This window comes from Delphinus delphis, chromosome 1 (genome assembly GCF_949987515.2).
Source record: "Delphinus delphis chromosome 1, mDelDel1.2, whole genome shotgun sequence".
NCBI classification, from domain to species: domain Eukaryota; kingdom Metazoa; phylum Chordata; class Mammalia; order Artiodactyla; family Delphinidae; genus Delphinus; species Delphinus delphis.
The window spans coordinates 138563224-138583558 of NC_082683.1; the positions used below are offsets into that span (position 1 = coordinate 138563224).

The 20335-nt window shown below is 44.5% G+C and overlaps 1 protein-coding gene and 1 long non-coding RNA gene across 3 annotated transcripts in view; both read right to left on the reverse strand.

The window, feature by feature from the left end:
* Positions 1–26: 26 nt before the first annotated feature.
* On the reverse strand, positions 27–5826 carry LOC132440269 (uncharacterized). Its single transcript, XR_009522550.1, has 2 exons — positions 2279–5826; positions 27–1613 (listed from the first exon to the last, which is right to left on the reverse strand). It is a non-coding gene; the product is annotated as an uncharacterized lncRNA (long non-coding RNA).
* A 2046-nt stretch (positions 5827–7872) lies between these two features.
* Positions 7873–20335, reverse strand: part of COLGALT2 (collagen beta(1-O)galactosyltransferase 2) — a 139140-nt gene continuing 126677 nt past the window's right edge. Inside the window, exons 11-13 of one of the 2 annotated variants that reach the window (XR_009522547.2) lie at positions 16002–16208; positions 11486–14514; positions 7873–10725 (exon numbers count right to left, since the gene is read on the reverse strand). Coding sequence is in view for 1 of the 2 variants with exons in the window: in XM_060035219.2 (XP_059891202.1) it covers positions 14238–14514; positions 16002–16208 (484 nt within the window). In the remaining variant the exon portion in view is untranslated. Of the gene's footprint in view, positions 14515–16001; positions 16209–20335 lie in introns of both variants that reach the window. The other variant, XM_060035219.2, reaches the window with a different exon arrangement.

Consider the following 20335-nt stretch of genomic DNA (forward strand, 5'->3'; position numbering starts at 1 on the left):
TTAAAAAAGACAATGGAAGTTACAAGTAGATAAAACATAGCCTCATTTATTTAATGCCACTTTAAATGTCTTAAATTTGTTTCCTGGTGGACAGCCGGGTTAATACTTTTAGCTGCTCGCATATGCTTGTCTTTCTGCATCTCCATCATCTGTTTACCTTTCGGTCAAATTAATAAACTGGCTTGGGACTTGGTTGGCATGTGCGGCCAGACCCAAAGGGATTGTATCTGGAGTATTAATCTGGTGGATCTGGGTTCCAGGTATGTCAAGGAGCATTTTGGAAGCCCATGCTGGTTCATTTGGAGGGAGCGGAGGGAAGGCCAGTGGCACAGTTAGGAGGGACCCTCTCCACTGGTAAGTGTCATGCACATTTAGGGGAAAGAATGACGTCTTAGGAGACTGCCATCAGAAGTGATGCCTTGCTGGACAGCATTCTTAGGAGTAGTTTGGCTGGGGACACCTTGTATAAAATCAAACTTAGAGTTGGGATCCAAGGCAGTACTTTGCCTTTTTTTTGACAGCCTTTCCTGAGTCTCCAATTGCTACCATCTGCACAATTCTTGAAACCGTCCACGGTGCTCCGGAAGCCGGGAGGGCCTCTGTGGAAGGAAGGAAACAAGGTCTTCCCAAAAGCCAGCTTCATTCAACAGATGCATGTTGTCATTCCGTCACATTGTTTCCAAAAAAAAAAAAGGGATTCCTAAATGGATCCAAATTATCAAGTTTTCTGGGTCCTTGTGGGATAGTGGAGAAAGCCAAGTAGGTGTTTTAATAATCGATAATATGGGCAGGAAAAAAAGGGATTTCTGTGTCTGGCACTAGGTGACTATGTTTTCAAGATCATTTGAGAAAATGGGTTCCCTTGTTTTGCCTCCCTGTAGAAGCAGCTTGGTGAGATTTTGCCTGAAGGAATACTGTCTTAAAATTTCCTTCTTTGGAGCCTTTTCAAATTTGCCATGCAGCACAGGACCATTAGAGGCATACAGTATTTATTTTTAGTGGTATCGAGAAGTTGCCCCGATGTCAACCCTCTTTTTCTACAGGGCTGCCGCAACGGCACCAGTTACAACCTGTATCCACAGTTCCACTATGAAAAGTTATTTCTGTCCTGTTTTGAGTTACCATTTCCCCTAGGATCTCTGTTAAAATGAAATAATTCTGGAAGGGATTATTAGGCTAGCCTAGGCTAAAGTAACAAACCATGAAATCTCAGTAACTTAAGATATGACATGTTGAAAACTGAACTAGGTATTGCAAATCGGGCAGCTCTCCTTAGCGGCTCCAAGGGTCCAGGCAGCTTCCATCTTGCAACTCCGCCATCTCAGATTTTTCTTTCAACTCCCAGTGATGGTAGAGAGAACTCACAACTCTTCCTGACTGCCTTAGACGAAAGGGACCACATCACTTCCATTCACAGTCCGTTGGCCAGTCTATGGCCCCAATCTAAACGCAGGGGAGGTGGGGAAATGTAGGAGGGCACCTGGAGTAGACGAGCATTTCCGTCCCCGCACAAAGGAGTTCTGTCTTCTCCCTAGGGTGCATGGCTTTGTTCATCTTCCCACATTCTCCGAAAAGTGTTTGGAGGAGATGGCAGTGAGGACTTGAGATGGGGGCTGCACAGAGCAAAGGAAGGGTTGAAGAAAGAGAGGTGCTCAAAGGAGGAGAAAAAACAAGAGTAATTTAATTTTGTTTAGAATTAGCCTTATAGAATTTATTCCTAACATGCGGTCACCACCAATTTACATGCTTCTCATGTGGTCCCTACTTTAAACTAGGAGCTACTTTACAGACGTAGTTGTATGTCAAATTTTAAAAAATCTAGGAAATTTAAAGTGTTTCCACATAAACTGTGAGATTCAAATAGAAGCCATATTTAGTTAATTTAAGACTCTGAATTAGAAAACCACCACTTGGTGTGGTTTCTCAACATCTCTACCCAGAAAACTGTGTGGAGGCAATTCACTTATTTAACAGTTTGAGGTATTTAACATTTTCTTAAGAGTTGGAAGGAATCTTACAAATCATGTAGTCCTCGCCCTTGTATTACAGATCCCGGGGCTGAGGCCCAGAGCAGTTACGTCAGTTGCCAAAGGTCAAGGGCAGGGCTCTGAATGACCAAACCCTGCTATGCGGGTGTCACAGTGGACTGGGCTTTCCTGACAGATGCTCCTCTACAGCCTGCTGGAGCTGGACAGGATGCCTGGAGTCTGTTGGCTCTATCCCCAGCCTTCCAACCATGTGAATTTCCAAAAGCTACATGTGAATTTCCACAGGCTACCTTGGTTAGATGTGCATCTGGTTGGTTCTGTCAAGTCTCCAAGGAGAGATCTGCTGCTGGTCGGAGAACTGCTGCCTGATATCCTGAGCATCATTTCATCTTGCAGATGGGGAAACAGGGCCGTAAGGACCAGGATGGCATTGCGAGTTAACTCCCACCTAGGATGCATGATGAACCCGTGGGGTGGGTGAAAAGCACCAACTGAATGAGGAGTTAAAGGAGCGAACACCAGTGATCAGTATCGAGTACTTCGTCACAGTTTCCTCAAAAGAAATCATTTTTATTCCTACGATTGTCTCAACTCAGAGCAACATTTTGTGCTGCAGTCACAATCTCCCACACAAAGGGTACCGGTAAGTCAAGTTGAAAAAAGACGAAAAGTAAATGATTTAAACTGTTTCTAGATTGCGCCAGCCGTTTTAAAAAAAGATGGGCTGGCCAAAAAGTTCGTTCGGGCTTTTCATACCAGCTCCTGGAAAAAACCCGAACGAACTTTTTGGCCAGCCCAATACCAGGGCACCAGTTCCAAAATGGGAGAGAAGCATTCTAAATGGGAGAAGCATTCTAAATAATACCTTGCCCCCAGAGGTCTACTTCTGATGATCCTCGTTTATATAACATCTGACACCCAAGCCTCCAGCAAGCCAGCGAATTGGTCTAATCAGCTAAAAAAAAATTAATAGATGAGATTTCATAGATGAGAAGTAAACAGGGGATGGGGTTGCCGAGCTTCTTTATACATCAGGCTGTGTGTGTATGAGAGAGAGCGCGACAGAAACATTAGATGTTAGTGAGGAAACAAGAAATGAGGCAAAGTCTCTCTCTAGAAGCTTTGCATGGTTGCAGTTTGGTGTGGGTGGGATCTGACTGCCTAGCTCTTGACTCCCAGCCCACTTACTATCTTAGGCAAGTCATTTAGCTATTGCTTCATCTAAAAAGTGGGGATTGAAAATAGTTCCTACTTCTGGAGGTTCATGTAGTATATTACATTACACAGCACATGTAAAGAAAGCACTTCCCTCTGGTGCTTACTTTAAGAGTTCACTGCTGTTATTCCCGGGAAGCTCGTGGCCTAAGGTGGGGGGGCGTGCTGTCTTCATAGAAGCCCTCCAGCCTCCTTCCCTAATAAGCAATGACACAGGGCAGATGTGACACTCAGACATGGGACTTCAGATGCTTGAACAGCGCCCTGGGAAAACTGAGCCTGCTGCTGCTTTGGGGAAAGATTGACTCACAGAGCTGGAGGGCAGCCAGGGCTCCTGCAGCTTGCTCCACAGACCCGCTCCAAAGAGGCTGGGGAGAGGGGAGTGTGGGCCCAGCGCAGCCCTGACCACAGTGCCTCCTGGCGGGGCTGAGGCTGCACAGGGACACACACTGGGCGGACTCGGAAGGAAGCCACTGGCCCGTGTGAAACGGCCCTGAGCTGGAGCATCCCCCTCCCAGAGCCTAAGGTGATTCCTGTCAGGGTCCCCACCTTCTCTGGATTCCTTCTGTGGTCAGGGGGGGACAGGTCTCTCACCAGAAGCTGAGCCCCCATTCCCCTGTTCTCCCAGACCTGTATCTTTCTTTCCCTGCAGAATGGGGCTCTCTGCTCTGACTCTCCCTCTGCCCAGGGATGACTCACGTGCAGGACAGTGAATTGTTGCTGTTCCACAGGCACTGGGGGCCCTGGGCATCCCAATTATTCCTTTGCATGCTGTCCAGCTCACTGCCACCTCAGCCTCTCCCGTTGTTGCAGGTTTGCAAGGGTAAAATAGTCATTTTAAGGGCTTGGGTTGCCACTTCAATTCCAAGCCTCTCCTACTATTTTTTTCCCTCTGGTTCCCTCCCTTTCCAGCCTGTGCACCAGGCTCACTTCTCCACTAATGAGCCTGAATCTGTTTTCTTATCCCTTTGGCCCTTGCACTTCTCTCCTGGACTTGAACCTCTGTGCTGTGCCCTGGAAGCTGCCTCTTTCCTCTCCCCTCTAATTCCCTAAGGCCTGCACCCCTCATCTGTCCCCTCCCTGCTCAGCTATGGGCATGGTTTCCTCCCTGTGGCCATTCTAAACAGTAATATCCCCTTCAAGTCTGCCCAATACATGCTGGCATTTTACAGAGCAGTTAAAACCCTTCAGACCACACCATCAATACAAACATCTCAACTCCTGTCTGAGGGTCTTCCCCAAACTGCCATTTCCCTTTGGGAGAGGACACTTTGTCACAAGTTATTTTCTAATCTTCTCTGAAGAACAGAGAGCAAGGGCTGTCCAGGACACTGAAAATCATGTTCCCTTATGAGCAAGAGCCCAGATGCCTGCCCAGCCTCCCCTAGAACAGGATGCACCCAGAGGAGCCTCCTCTGGACCATCGGGGTGGGGGGGGCACGAAGCTGGTGTTCAGACATAGAGATTTGGTCAAAGTGCCCACAGCAGAGGAAGCCAAGCTGAAGAAACTCCAGGGAGGGGCAGAAAAAATAAACTCAGTAAATTAAAGAGAAACCAGTGTTCAGAGGTGATCCTTCATTCTTTCCATCCCTTTTGAGGGCATACGGGAAGGCGGTTTGGGGCTGTGAGTGGCCTCCCTGGTGTGGCAGGAGGGACCCGAGCTAAGATCATCTCAATATCAGTACACCTACGGGTGGAGGCTAAGACACAGGCCATCTTAGGCAAATCTATAGACCAGAAAGGAAGCCACTTTCCAGCCCAACAACAAATTTTAATGGAGCCATTCCACCACTTGCCTGGAACCCATTCAGTATTTAATAATTCTTCCTGAAAGCACACCTAAACTCTTCATGCTGCAATTCAAGCCATTTCCTCATTCCGTTTGCATAATAAGAGAAGGCACCATTTTCTCCTCCCACCAGGAAGCCTGCACAAGCCTCTAAACCAGCCTCACCCACCAGGGGGCAGACACCAGAAGCAAGAAATATACAGTCCCACAGCCTGCGGCGCTAAGTCTACAAATACGCTACCCTGGGACCAGCTGGTGCCCAGACACTGGGTGATGAGAGGGAAGTGGACTGCTGGGACACATAGGACATCCCCTACAGCGGAGGCCACTTCTCCAAGGTCAAGAAATGTAACTAACCTTCCACACATATAAAAATACAAATAGAAGTTTAGACAAAATGAGATGGCAGAGGAATAAGTTCCAGATGTAGGAACAAGATAAAACCCCAGAAGGATTAACTAAGTGATGTGGAGATAGGCTATCTACCTGAGAAAGCATTCAGAGTAATGATTGTAAAGATGATCCAAGAACTCAGGAAAAGAATGGATGCACACAGAGCACAGAAGTTACAAGAAGTTTTTAACAAAGAGTTAGAAAAAATAAAGAACAACCAAACAGAGTTGAAGAATACAATAACTGAAATGAAAAACACAAGAAGGAATCAATAGCAGAATAAATGAGGCAGAAGAACAGATAAGTGAGCCGGAAGACAGAGTGGTAGAAATCACTGTCACGGGATAAAATAAAGAAAAAAGAATAAAAAGAAAAAAGCACAGTCTGAGAGACGTCTGGGACAATATCAAACGTACCAACATTCACATTATAGGGGTCCCAGAAGAAGAATAAGAGAAAGAGCCTGAGAAGATATGTGAAAAGATAATAGCTGAAAACTTCCCTAACATGGAAAAGGAAACAATCACCAAAGTCCAGGAAGCACAGAGAGTCCCATACAGGATCAATACAAGGAGGAACACACCAGGACACATAGTAATCAAACTGAAAAAAATTAAAAATAAAGAGAACATATCAAAATCAACAAGGGAAAAACAACAAATAATATACAAGAGAATCCTCATAAGGTTATCAGCTTATTTTTTAGAAGAAACTCTGCAGGCCAGAAGGGAGTGGCATGATATATTTAAAGTGATGAAAGGGAAAAACCTACAACCAAGAATACTCTACCCAGAAAGGCTCCCATTCAGATCTGATAGAGAAATCAAAAGCTTTACAGACAAGCAAAAGCTAAAAGAATTCAGCACCACCAAACCAGCTTTACAACAAATGCTAAAGGAACTTCTTTAGGTGGAAAAGAAAAGGCCACAACTAGGTACAAGAAAATTACAAGATGGGAAAGCTCACTGGTAAAGGCAAACATACAGTAAATGTAGGAAATCATCCACACACAAATATGATTATCTGAACAAATAATTGTGAGAGGATGAGAGTACAAATGCAGAATCTTGAAATGCATTTGAAATGAAAAGACCAGCAACTTAAAACAATCATATATATACACAGACAAATATCAAAACATACATGTATCAAAACCTCATGGTAATGGTAAACCAAAAATGTATTAATAGATATACACACAAATAAGTAAACAGAATCCAAACACAACACTAAAGATAGTCGTCGAAATACAAGAGCAGAGAACAAAAGAGGAAGGGAAGAAAAAAGACCTGCAAAAACAAATCCAAAACAATAAAATGGCAATAAGAACATACATATAGATATGTACATGGATTAAATGCTCCAACCAAAAGACAGATAGGCTGAATGGATACAAAAATAAGACCTGTGTATATGCTGTCTACAAGAGACCCACTTCAGATCTAGAGACACATACAGACTGAAAGCGAGGGGATGGAAAAAGGTATTCCATGCAAATGGAAATCAAAAGAAAGCTGGAGCAGCAGTACTCATATCAGACAAAATAGACTTTAAATTAAGACTGTTACAAGAGACAAAGAAGGACACTACATAATGATCCAGGGATCAATCCAAGAAGAAAATATGACAATTGTAAATATATATGCACCCAACATAGGAGCAACTCAATATATATAAGGCAAATGCGAACAGCCATAAAAGGCGAAATCAACAGTAACACAATAATAGTGGGAGACTTTAACACCCCACTTACATCAATGGGCAGAACATCCAGACAGAAAACTCAGTAAGGAAACACAGGCCTTAAGTGACACATTAGACTGGATAGACTTAATTGATATTTATAGAGCATTCCATCCCAAAGTAGCAGAATACACATTCTTTTCAAGCGCACATGGAACATTCTCCAGAATACATCTCACGCTGGGTCACAAAGCAAGCTTCAGTAAACTTAAGAAAATTGAAATTGTATCAAGCATCTTTTCCAACCACAATGTTATAAGATTAGAAATCAACTACAAGAAAAAAACTGCAAACCGCCCCCCCAACACAAACACCTGGAGGCTAACCAACCTGCTACTAAACAACCAAAACAATATGCTACTAAACAACTAATGGGTCACTAAAGAAGTCAAAGAGGAAATAAAAAAAATACCTAGAGACAAATGAAAATGAAAACATAATGATCCAAAACCAATAGGACACAGCAAAAGCAGTTCTAAGAGGAAAGTTTACAGCTATACAAACTTACCTCAGGAAACAAGAAAAACCTCAAATAAACAACCTAACCTTACACCTAAAGCAACTAGAGAAAGAAGAACAAATCCCAAAGTTAGAAGAAAAGAAATCATAAAGCTCAGAGCAGACATAAATAAAATAGAGACTAAAAAACAATAGAAAAAAATCAATGAAACTAAAAGCTGATTTTTTTTTTTTTTTTTTTTTTTTGTGATACGTGGGCCTCTCACTGTTGTGGCCTCTCCCGTTGCAGAGCACAGGCTCCAGACGCACAGGCTCAGCGGCCATGGCTCACGGGCGCAGCCGCTCCACGGCATGTGGGATCTTCCTGGACCGGGGCACGAACCCATGTCCCCTGAATCGGCAGGCGGACTCTCAACCACTGCACCACCAGGGAAGCCCTAAAAGCTGATTCTTCGAAAAGATAAACAAAATTGATAAACCTTTAGCCAGACTCATCAAGAAAAAAAGGGAGAGGGCTCCAAATCAATAAAATTAGAAATGAAAAAGAAGTTACAACTGACACCACAGAAATACAAAGGTTCATGAGAAACTACTACTATCAACTATATGCCAATAAAATAGACAACCTTGAAAAATGGACAAATTCTTAAAAAGGTACAATCTCCCAAGACTTAGCCAGGAAGAAATAGAATATATGAACAGACCAATCACAAGTGCTGAAATTGAAACTGATTTAAAAACTCCCAACAAACAAAAGTCCAGGACCAGATGGCTTCACAGGGAAATTCTATCAAACATTTAGAGAAGAGTTAATACCTATCCTTCTGAAACTATTTCAAAAAATTGCAGAGGAAGGAACATTTCCAAACTCAATGAGGCCACCATCACTCTGATACCAAAACCAGACAAGGATACTACAAAAAAAGAAAATTACAAGCCAGTTATCACTGATGAACATAGACACAAAAATCCTCAACAAAATATTAGCAAACAGAATCCAAAAAGATATTAAAAGGATCATATGCAATGATCTAGTGGGATTTATCCCAGGAATGCAAGGATTTTTCAATATCTGCAAATCAATCAGTGTGATACCCCCCACATTAACGAATTGAAGAATAAAAACCATTATGATCATCTCAATAGATGCAGAAAAAGCTTGATAAAATTCCACATCCATTTACAATAAAAACTCGCCAGAAAGTGGGCACAGAGGGAACCTACCTCAACATAATATAGGCCATATATGACAAACCCACAGCTAACATCATACGTAATGCTAAAAGCTGAAAACGTTTCCTCTAAAATCAGGAACAATCAAAAACAAATGGGACCTAATTAGACTTAAAATCTTCTGCACAGCAAAGGAAACCATAAACAAAAAGACAGCCTACAGAATGGGAGAAAATATTTGCAAATGATGCCACTGACAAGGGATTAATCTCCAAAATATATAAACAGTTCATACAGCTCAATATCAAAAAAACAAACAACCCAATCAAAAAATGGGCAGAAGATCTACACAGACATTTCTCAAAAAAATACATACAGATGACCAAAAGCACATGAAAAGATGCTCAACATCACTAATTATTAGAGAAATGAAAATCAAAACTATAATGAGGTACCACCTCACACTGTTCAGAATGACCATCATCAAAAAGTCTACAAATAATAAATGCTAGAGAGGGTATGGAGAAAAAGGAATCCTCCTACATTGTTGTTGGGAATATAAATTGGTACAGCCACTATGGAGAAGAGTATGGAGGTTCCTTAAAAATCTAAAAATAGAGCTACCATGTGATTCAGCATTCCCACTCCTGGGCATATACCTGGAGAAAACCATAATTGGAAAAGATACATGCACCCCAGTGTTCATAGCAGCAGTATTTACAATGGCCAGGACATGGAGGCAACCTACGTGTCCATCAACAGATGAATGGATAAAGAAGATGTGGCACATACACACATATATAATGTGTATATATATGATATACACATATATTACACAATGGGATATTACTCTGTCATTAAAAAGAATGAAATAATGCCATCTGCAGTAACACAGATGGACCTAGAGATTATCATACTAAGTAATCCAGACAGAAAGACAAATATCATATGATAGCGCTTATATGTGGAATCAAAAAAAAATGATACAAATGAACTTATTTACAAAACAAATAGACTCACAGACATAGAAAACAAACTTACAGTTACCAAAAGGAGAGGCGGGGATAAATTAGGAGTTTGGGATTAACATATACATACTACTCTATATAAAATAGACGACCAAAAAGGACCTACTGTATAGCACAGGGAACTATACTCAATATCTTATAATAACCGATAATGGAAGAGAAGGTAAAAAAAGTATATATTCACATACATATACACATATATAATTGAATCACTTCACTGTACGTTGAAACTAACATAACATTGTAAATCAACTATATTTCAACTAAAAAAATTTTTTTAATTAAAAATTAAAGAGAAGGCACCATTTTCTATGTAATCTGTTAACACAATGTACTAAAACCTATCATTTCTCTCTTTTCCAAGCAGGCAAAAACAAAACCAAAACTAACATACTGGCCACCACTGGCCAGACTCTTCACCCTTGTCTCAGCCACCCTGCTCGATTTAGGGAATACCTTCAGCCCACTCACAGGGAGTCCCCTCCCATGTCACTGCTCTCTCCTCCTGGCCCCCCTCCCACTGACACATTTAATCAGGAAGTCTCCAGGGAAGGAAGGTTCTCTCTGAGATAACAAACATCCCCACAAAACATAAAATGTGGGTGAAATGATTATTTCCAAGGCTGCCTGTGCTGAGGTTTCTGAGCAGATCATCCATGACATGCTATTTTATCAAATGACCAGCCTCACTTTAACTCTCACTTTGTCATTAGTTAAATCCTCACTGAATTAATTTCTTGTCAGTCATAAAGATCACTTACTTGGAAAGAATGTCTTGAAAGCACATTGTAGAAGCCTCTTGGGAAAACTCATCTTTATCTTACAGTTACTAATTAGATGGATTTGTTCCAACTGTAAGTGAAAATATTCCCATGTGTGTAGCTGAATGGGAATTTTGTTTCCGACACCAGCATTTTACTGGAAATCTCTGCATTGTCTGTCAGGAGAGCAACCAAACTTAGAATTCCCCCCAGAAACAACGGCCTCTGCATTCGTGAGAACAGTCTGGAGCAGGAGGGTAGCCTCCTTGCCATCATGATCGGGTCTCAAGACTGTTTCCTGTCAATAACCCCAACACACAGCTGACTCTTCAGTCCTACCCAGCTCCCCATCACTCCCTAGTAGGCCCTTCCACAGCCCCAAACCCAACACAACTGTCACACTCCCAGCAAAGCTGCCCCCAATGGCCCCCTCCTCAGCAGACCCAGGTTCCCTGGGTCCTATGGCCCCTTTTGTTCCAGCCTCTGAAAGAAAGCCATCCTGCTTACATGGCTTCTCCCTTGTACCACAGACGCCACAGCAGTAGGGACCTTTTCTAGACCTCTGAGCATCTCAGTGCCCAGCACAGGGCCTGAAACAAGGGAGCGCTCACACCTGGTTTTTGAGGTTTTGGGGGAGCCTGAGCTGAAATACAGGGGGTCATTGAGGCCAACATGGGTTCTCCTTTTTTTGCCCCAAGATAAATCTCTTTGGCCTGGGACAAGCATTTCAGTATCTTTTGATGAATGGATAGATAGGCTGACCAATAGCACAGAAATGCAAAATGAATCCTCCATCAATCACCCTCCCACTGGAGGCCTGGAGTCCTTTTTGGCTTACCCACCTCTCCAGCAGTCTAAAACATGTCCCACTGGACAGGAAGGCTGGTGACCACCCTCTGTTCTTTGCCACAGAGATTGCACAGCAGTGATGATTACCTTTGGCCTCTGACATCCTTGGCCCGTGCAGACCTGGAAATTCCAGCAGTGTTGGCTGTTGACCAGCGTTGGCGGAACCAATGAACAATCATAGAGTTGCACGTTTTTTAATTTTTCACAAAGTGCTCTAGAAGGCAAGTAGTTTATCACTTCCCCACCCTGAAATGACAGAGCATGACAGACAGTGTAGGATGCTGGGATGCTGGCTCTTGTTTTCCAGAGTTCCTGGAGCAGGCCCCAGTGAACAAAGCAAGGCCCGTGCAGTGTGTCATCTGCACATTGTACACACTCAGTCCACACTTAGCAGCACCAGCACTGCTGAAGTCAGGGCCGGCCATCCAGAAGATTACACCTTGGATCTCAAGATCCAGAGAGGGTTTAACTTCCAGAAGCAGACAGCAGGTGCCAGGACGGAGGCAAAGTCCTCTGACACCGCAAAGGTCTAATGTCTTGACTTAAGGCTAGACGGGAGGCAGGAAAGAATAATGAGGTCAAGGAATCCCTGGATTGCTGAAGAGATGACCTTCTAAAGAAAAGCTGCGTCTGCAGCTCACAATGTTCACAATGAAAGAACACTGCTTGGGATTCTAGACCTGAGTGGAGAAAAGCAACGGCTGGGCTAACAGAGCCAGAATTTTATTCACAGTAAAACAGTCCTAATCTAAAATTCTAGAATTTATGAACAATGTCTTTTAAGAATGAGAATTCAAAAAAAAAAAAAAAAAAGAATGGGAATTCATAAACCCACCAGACCAGCTGACAGGGAAAAAGAAAAAAAAAAAAACCCACCCATGTTCTCTATGAAACATAACCACACAAAAATTAATTAAATCTTCCTCTACTCCCAATACCTCAGCCTCCGCCCACCCCTTTAAAAAAAAAAAACAAAACATGAAATTCACGCACATCTGCACACACTCAAATACGCAAACGAAGTACAGCATACCCAAGGAAACCTTAGGAATCGCCTAAGGGTTTTTCACTAGCTCCCCAGATGCTCTGTTTTTCTAGACAAAGAGTCAAGCTCTGATAGCTATGTCTAAGCAGTAAAAATCAGGCAGCTGAGATCCCTTCCCTCAGTCTCCTGGCTTATTGGTCAATGCAGAAGAACCAACCATAAGTCAAGAGGGAAGGCCAAGGTTGGTGTTCTGTGGAAGGAAGCTGCCGGTTGTCCTGCAGCCTGGCGCCCTCATGGGGAGCAGGAAGCTTGGTGCACCCAGCAAGGCCACCAACGGCTTCTGCTCCAAAGCATGAAGCTCAGAGTCAACACCCAGGACACGGAGAGAGGAGTGTGTGTGGACAGGATGCTTGGGGAGGGGATTTCTGGAGACCAAGTTTTACTGCTTGCAGGCATGAGAACAGAAACCTGAAACAAACCATCATGAGATATCCAAGGATCACAGATTGTGGAGCTGAAACAGATGATGTAGTCCAACTCTGCATTTTACATAAAATCCATTTATGAAGAAAGCAGAGAGGTGGTCTGCCCAGGATCCTGACTCCAAGGCTTCCCTGGTTGTTGGTCTAAATCAGTTGATCAGTCCATTGTTTCTAACCAAGGTCTCTCGCCTGAGGTGGAGAATCATTTGTTTCCAGAAGGTTAGAATCTCCCACTCAACAGGCCTCCTTGTAAGAGTCAGGCTGGGAAATGCAGAAGAACCAGATTCTGGAACCAATGTGTCTACACTCACCACTTCCCAGGGGGCAATAAAAGCCTAACACATATGTTTCTCTGCCTTATCCTACAGACGCTTCCCCCACATTTTATAAAATAAATAATTCAAAATAGAATGAAAATCCCAGGCAAGGACAGTTTCTGGCCTAAAGATGTGCTCTGCCTCTTAACAGTGACTCATAAAACTCACACCTGCAGCTCACTTCCAGGCTCAGGGTGGAGAGGACAGTCTGACGTGCTGGGGCAGCACATGAACCCCCGGGACAGCAATTACACACCAGTCCCAGCCCCTTATATATTAAATTTATCTTCATAAATAGAGCATCCCAACTCAAGCGACCATAATAAAGAAGGCCAAAGTTTGAGTGCTTTCCTCAAATATCTACACAAACCCTCAAATATCTATGAAACTATATGCTCATGGCAAAATGGACACCTCTTCATGGGAGCTTCAACTGCCATGATGGTCAAATGCCAAGTTACACACAGACCCAAATACCCATCCCTGTTGGATTACGGGGACTAAGATGAAAAAGTCACTTTGCAATAAGGCTCACGGCAAATGCCTTTAAAGAAAAAGCCCAATTAATTTGATTTTAAATGATCTGATTCCCCCTCCCCCACACCCCGAACTTAGAACATACTCAAGTTTTCAAGGTCACATCTATGACATAAAACGGGCCCGCTAGACCAATAGATGTGGTCCAGTTGACTTGGCTGCCAGGCCTACCCATTTACTGACGTGATAGTGTGGTGATCACCTTTCCCTTGTACGAATCTCTGAGCCATGCTGTTCAACCTCAACGTGAGAACCAGTATCATATGGGTAATGAACTGAGGGACAAGGTGTCTGGATTGAAGTTCATCTTAATGGTTTCCATAAAGCCTATTTTCTAGCCATCTAGGAAATTTGGGTTTAGTTTCCCTATTCTCTTCCCCTGTCAAAAACATACTAATTTTGATCAATCACATTAGACCACTTTGGTTAGATGATCGTGACCATGAAAAGAAACTGGAACAAACATATCAACAGCCCATTAGGAAAACCAAAGGGCAGTAACCCCCACCATGGAGCCCTCATAACTCATCTCTCGAAGGCACAGTGTCCAGGGAGGTTGGCGGTGGCAGGGCCTCTGTGTTCTTGGCATTGCGGTAGATGTGACCTTGCTTCCTGGACTTCCAGGCATGTGTCCTGTCCCAGTCAGTGGCCACTGTCTCATTGTCCCAGATGGTTGAGGTCTCCGTGTCACTCAGATACCCTGGCTGGCCTGTGTAGTGTGTTGGGTAGATGAGCAAGGGTTCTGCAGAGAAGGCTTTCAAGTCCCTGGATTCGTAATGCTCCATGTACTCAGCACTGAAAACAAGAGGTGTACAGGTGGGTGAGGGAGCAGGACACTTACAGAACAGGGGAAAAGAGCCCCACTTGTTATCTCTTAAATTCTCATAGACTCATTTGATTATTTTTCAAGTTGTGTCCTGTGTGGAAAATTTTAGTCTACGAACACAATACAGTTTTCTTTAAAAGCTTTCAGATGGTCTAAACAAATGCACAAAGAAAAAGGTCAGGATGTTTCTGTTGTATTTGGATAGACTAGTTTAAAAATGAATTTCAGGTCTTATTCTAAAAATTAAGGATTAAGCCCTGTTGGACCATAATAATAAATAAATGTGATCACTTTGTAGAAAAATGCTCTGTTCCCGGATTAATAAATTAGACGGCTGGGAGCTGGATGGGTTGAGTGATGTGGTGTAGGCTTGGAGGCACACCAGCGTGGCTTTGCATTCCAGCGACAAGTGAGTGTAAAGTGGAGGGATGACTTGCCCTCCCTCCCAGGGCTCCTGTGCAGATTACATGAGGTGACATCTGCTTGGCTGCTAGGTCTCAATTTCCTTTCTGTTGAGGGGATGATGATTGACCTCCATGTTTATGTTGGGAAGCAGAGATAAAAATCAGTCTCCGACACGTTGTCCATCTTTACTGAAGACAGGAGACAAAATGAGCAAGATGCAGGACAAGAACACTCAACTGCTAACATGAAGACCATCTAGGGAGGAATCACCCAGCAACTGAGAGAAGAACCCAAGGTTAGAACCTGGTCTTCTGCTCCAGTAATGAATTTAAGGAAGCACTGATCAAGCAGCTATTATGTATAGAGTTTGGACTAGGCTCTAAGGACACAGAGATAAAAGATGGTTCCTGCCTCAGGGGCTCATAGGTTATTGGGGAGACTGACACATAAACCCATAATTTACCATGCCCTTGATAAGCACTAGGTCAGAGTGAACTCCCAGGCTACAGGAACTCTAGCAACACACTGCCTTCTTCTATGGACACCTTGCTCAGAGGCCACCTCCACTCTCTCTGAGCCTCTAACACATCTCTGTGATTGCAGGTATCACAATATATCACAATGACTGTTCTCGAGTCTGGGTTCCCAACTAGCCTGTGAGCTACTGCCTGGCCAACAGTACACTCAATGAACTAAGAAATGAACAGAAAAATCTGAGGTGTTTAGGAAGATGACCTTCACCTTGAGATGTATATGGGTTTATGGAAGTAAGAAAATCAGAGATGAGAGGACTGAGCAGATTACGTCCAGTTAAACTACCTGCTGGGTATTAAAGAGGACTCCTATGCAAGACTCACCATTTCTGCCTCATCTTCCCCATCTGTAAAAGGGGATAATCACTCAAATCGGCCTCTCTGGGTCATGATTATGGACAGATCACTTAGGAAAGTAGTACCCCTTAAAATATATTAAGTATTACCCAGAAACCAAGTAGCATAATTCATGAATGGATTTTGCTCAAGGGATAGGCAGGCAGTTCAGGGTAACTCACACAGGATGCTTGTTGTACATGATTGGCAGAAACTCATCCACTGGTAGCATCTTCCCAAAAGGATTGGCTCCAACAAGCTTCTGTGCTCCTTCCAGAGAGATGACATAGCCCAGAGTCCAGTAAGAATAGTCAGCTTCGACCAGATTTGCCACATTGGGCACAGCTTTCTCTGGCTCTTTTAGTTGCATCCTCTTCCTGCCAATATAACTAAAAGGAAATGGGTGGAGCAGAAAATTCCAATTTTAGTATTAGACATCCATAAGAATGGAGCACAGCTCTGCAGACTTTTGAAAGCTTGGACCAAGTGTGTCTTATTTAAATGTATCACACAACAAGGCACATCACATCAACCATGGCTGTCATCTCCCATCAATGGGGCCATTTCTGTGGCTCCACTTATCAACATCCCAACTATTCTTGCCTAGCAGACTGTTGAAGCATGAAAGTTGAGATGTAGAGATTAAAAGATCTTTCAGAGGTTCGAGACAAGATGGCAGAATAGAAGGACTTGAGCTCACCTCCTCTCACAAAATCACAACTAACTGCTGAACAACCACCAACAAAAAAGACTGGAACCTACCAAAAAACATATTCTACATCCAAAGATAAAGAAGAAGCCACAGCAAGATGGTAGGAGGGGCGCATCTGTGATACAATCAAATCCCATACCCACTGGGTGGGTGACCCACAAACTGGAAAATAATTATATTGCAGTGGTTCTCCCACAGGAGTGAGAGTTATGAGCCCCACATCAGGCTCCCTGTTCTGGGTGCTCTGACATTAGGAGGAAGAGCCCCCACAGCATTTGGCTTTGAAGGCCAGCAGGGCTTGATTACAGAAACTCCACAGGACTGGGAGAAACAGAACCTCCACTCTTGGAGGATGCACACAAGGTCTCATGCACAGTGGGACCTAGGGTGAAAGCAATGACTTCAGAGGAGCCTGAGGCAGAGCTACCTGATGGTCTTGGAGGGTCTCCTGAGTAGGCAGGAAAGAGGCTGTGGCTCACTGTGGTGACAAGGACACTGGTGGTGGAGGTACTGGGGAGCATTCATTGGTATGAGCTCTCCTGGAGGCTTCCATTTTGACACCAAGAACTGGCCCCACACAAGAGCCTGTAGGCCTAAAGTCTTCCTGAGCCCACAGTTGCCTCCAAACACACCCCTTGACACAACTCTGCCCACCAGAGAGACAAGACCCAGCTCCACCCACCAGTGGGCAGGTACAGTCCCTGCCACCAGGAAGCCTGAACAAGCCTCTAGACCAGCCTTGCCCAACAGGGGGCAGACACCAGAAGCAAGAGGAACTATAATCCTGCAGCCTGTGGAAGACAGACTGCACAAAATGTTAGACAAAATGCGATGGCAGAGGAGTACGTTCCAGATGAAGGAACAAGATAAAACCCCAGAAGAGCAACTAAGTGAAGTGGAGATAGGCAATCTACCTGAAAAAGAATTCAGAGTAATGATAGTAAAGAGGATACAAAATCTCAGAAAAGGAATGGAGGCACAGCCTGAGAAGATACAAGAAATATTTAACAAAGGACTGAAGATATAAAGAACAAAGTTGAACAATACAATAACTGAAATGAAAAACAGACTAGAAGCAATCAATAGCAGAATGAATGAGGCAGAAGAAAGGATAAGTGAGCTGGAAGACAGACTATTGGAAATCACTGCTGTGGAACAGAATAAAGAAAAAAGAATGAAAAGAAATGAGGACAGTTTAAGAGGCCTCTGGGACAACATTAAACTCATAAACATTCACATTATAGTGGTCCCAAAAGGAGAAGAGAGAGAGAAAGGGCCTGAGAAAATATTTGAAAAGATAATAGCTGAAAGCTTCCTTAACATGGGAAAGGAAGCAGTCACCCAAGTCCAGGAAGTGCAGAGAGTACATAGAGGATAAACCCAAGGAGGAACATGCCAAGACACATAATAGTCAAATTGAAAAAAATTAAAAACAAAGATAAAATATTAAAAGCAACAAATAACATACAGGGAATCCCCATAAGGTTATCACCTGATCTTTCAGGAGAAACTCTGCAGGCCATTAGTGGCATGATATACTTAAAGTAATGAAAGGGAAAAAGGTACAACCAAGCATACTCTACCCAGCAAGGCTCTCATTCAGATTTGATGGACAAATTGAAAGCTTTACAGACAAGCAAAAGCTAAGAGAATTCACCAGCACCAAACCAGCTTTACAACAGATACTAAAGGAACTTCTCTAGGTGGAAAAGAAAAGGCCACAACTAGAAACAAGAAAAGTATGAATGGGAAAGCTCACCAGTAAAGGCAAACATACAATAAAGGTAGGAAATCATCCACACACAAATATGGTATTAAAACCAGCAATCATGAGAAGAGGAGAGTAAAAATACAGGATATATGAAATGTACTTGAAATTAAGAGACCAGCAACTTAAAACAATCTTGTATTTATATAGACTGCGATATCATTGTAACCACAAACAACAAAAAAAATCTACAATAGATATACACACAAATAAGAAAAAGGGTGGGCCTGGGTAGCTCAGTCGGTAGAACATCAGACTTTAACCTAAGGATCCAGGGTTCATGTCCCTGTTCAGGTGGAAAATGAGCTTTGGGGACTTCCGGGAAGATGGCGGAAGAGTAAGACGCAGAGATCACCTTCCTCCCCACAGATACACCAGAAATACATCTACGCGTGGAACAACTCCTACGGATCACCTACTGAACGCTGGCAGAAGACCTCAGACCTCCCAAAAGGCAAGGAACCCCCACGTACCAGGTTAGGGCAAAAGAAAAAAATAAACAGAGACAAAAGGATAGGGACGGGTCCTGCACCAGCGGGAGAGAGCTGTGAAGGAGGAAAAGTGTCCACACACTAGGAAGCCCCTTCGCGGGCGGAGACTTCGGGTGGCGGAGTGGGGGAGCTTCGGAGGCGGAGACTGCGGGTGACGGAGACTGCGGGTGGCGGAGTGGGGGAGCTTGGGAGCCGCGGAGGAGAGCACAGCAACAGGGGTGCGGAGGGCAAAGCGCAGAGATTCCAGCGCAGAGGGTCGGTGCCGACCGGCACTCACCAGCCGAGAGGCTTGTCTACTCGCCCGCCGGGGTGGGCGGGGCTGGGAGCTGAGGCTCCGGCTTCTGTTGGAGCGCCGGGAGAGGACTGAGGTTGGCGGCGTGAACACAGCCTGCAGGGCGTTAGTGCACCGCGGCTACCCGGGAGGGAGTCCGGGCAAAAGTCTGGACCTGCCGAAGAGGCAAGAGACTTTTTCTTCCCTCTTTGTTTCCTGGTGCACGAGGAGAAGGGATTAAGAACGCTGCTTAAAGGAGCTCCAGAGACGGGCGCGAGCCGCGGCTAAAAGTGCGGACCCCAGAGACAGACATGAGACGCTAAGGCCGTTGCTGCCGCCACCAAGAAGCCTGTGTGCAAACACAGGTCACTATCCACACCCCCTTCCGGAGAGCCTGTGCAGCCCGCCACTGCCAGGGTCCCGGGATCCAGGGACAACTCCCCTGGGAGAACGCACGGCGCGCCTCAGGCTAGCAACGTCACGCCGGCCTCTGCCGCCGCAGGCTCGCCCCACACTCCGTGACCCTCCCTACCCCCCCCCCCCCCCCCCGGCCTGAGTGAGCCAGAGCCTCCGAATCAGCGGCTCCTTTAACCCCGTCCTGTCTGAGCAAAGAACAGACGCTCTCTGGCGACCTACACGCACAGGCAGGGCCAAATCCAAAGCTGAGCCCCTGGGAGCTGTGAGAACAAAGAAGAGAAAGGGAAATCTCTCCCAGCAGCCTCAGAAGCAGCGGATTAAAGCTCCACAATCAACTTGATGTACGCTGCATCTGTGGAATACATGAATAGACAACGAATCATCCCAAATTAAGGAGCCCTGTGGATGAAAGGCTCTTGGTGCTGCAGCCAGGAGTCAGTGCTCTGCCTCTGAGGTGGGAGAGCCAACTTCAGGACACTGGTCCACAAGACACCTCCCAGCTCCACATAATATCAAACGGCGAAAATCTCCCAGAGAGCTCCATCTCAACGCCAGCACCCAGCTTCACTCAACGACCAGCAAGCGACAGTGCTGGACATCCTATGCCAAACAACTAGCAAGACAGGAACACAACCCCACCCATTAGCAGAGAGGCTGCCCAAAATCATAATAAGTCTACAGACACCCCAAAACACACCACCAGACATGGACCTCCCCACCAGAAAGACAAGATCCAGCCTCATCCACCAGAACACAGGCACTAGTACCCTCCACCAGGAAGCCTACACAACCCACTGAACCAACCTTAGCCACTGGGGACAGATACAAAAAACAACAGGAACTACGAACCTTCAGCC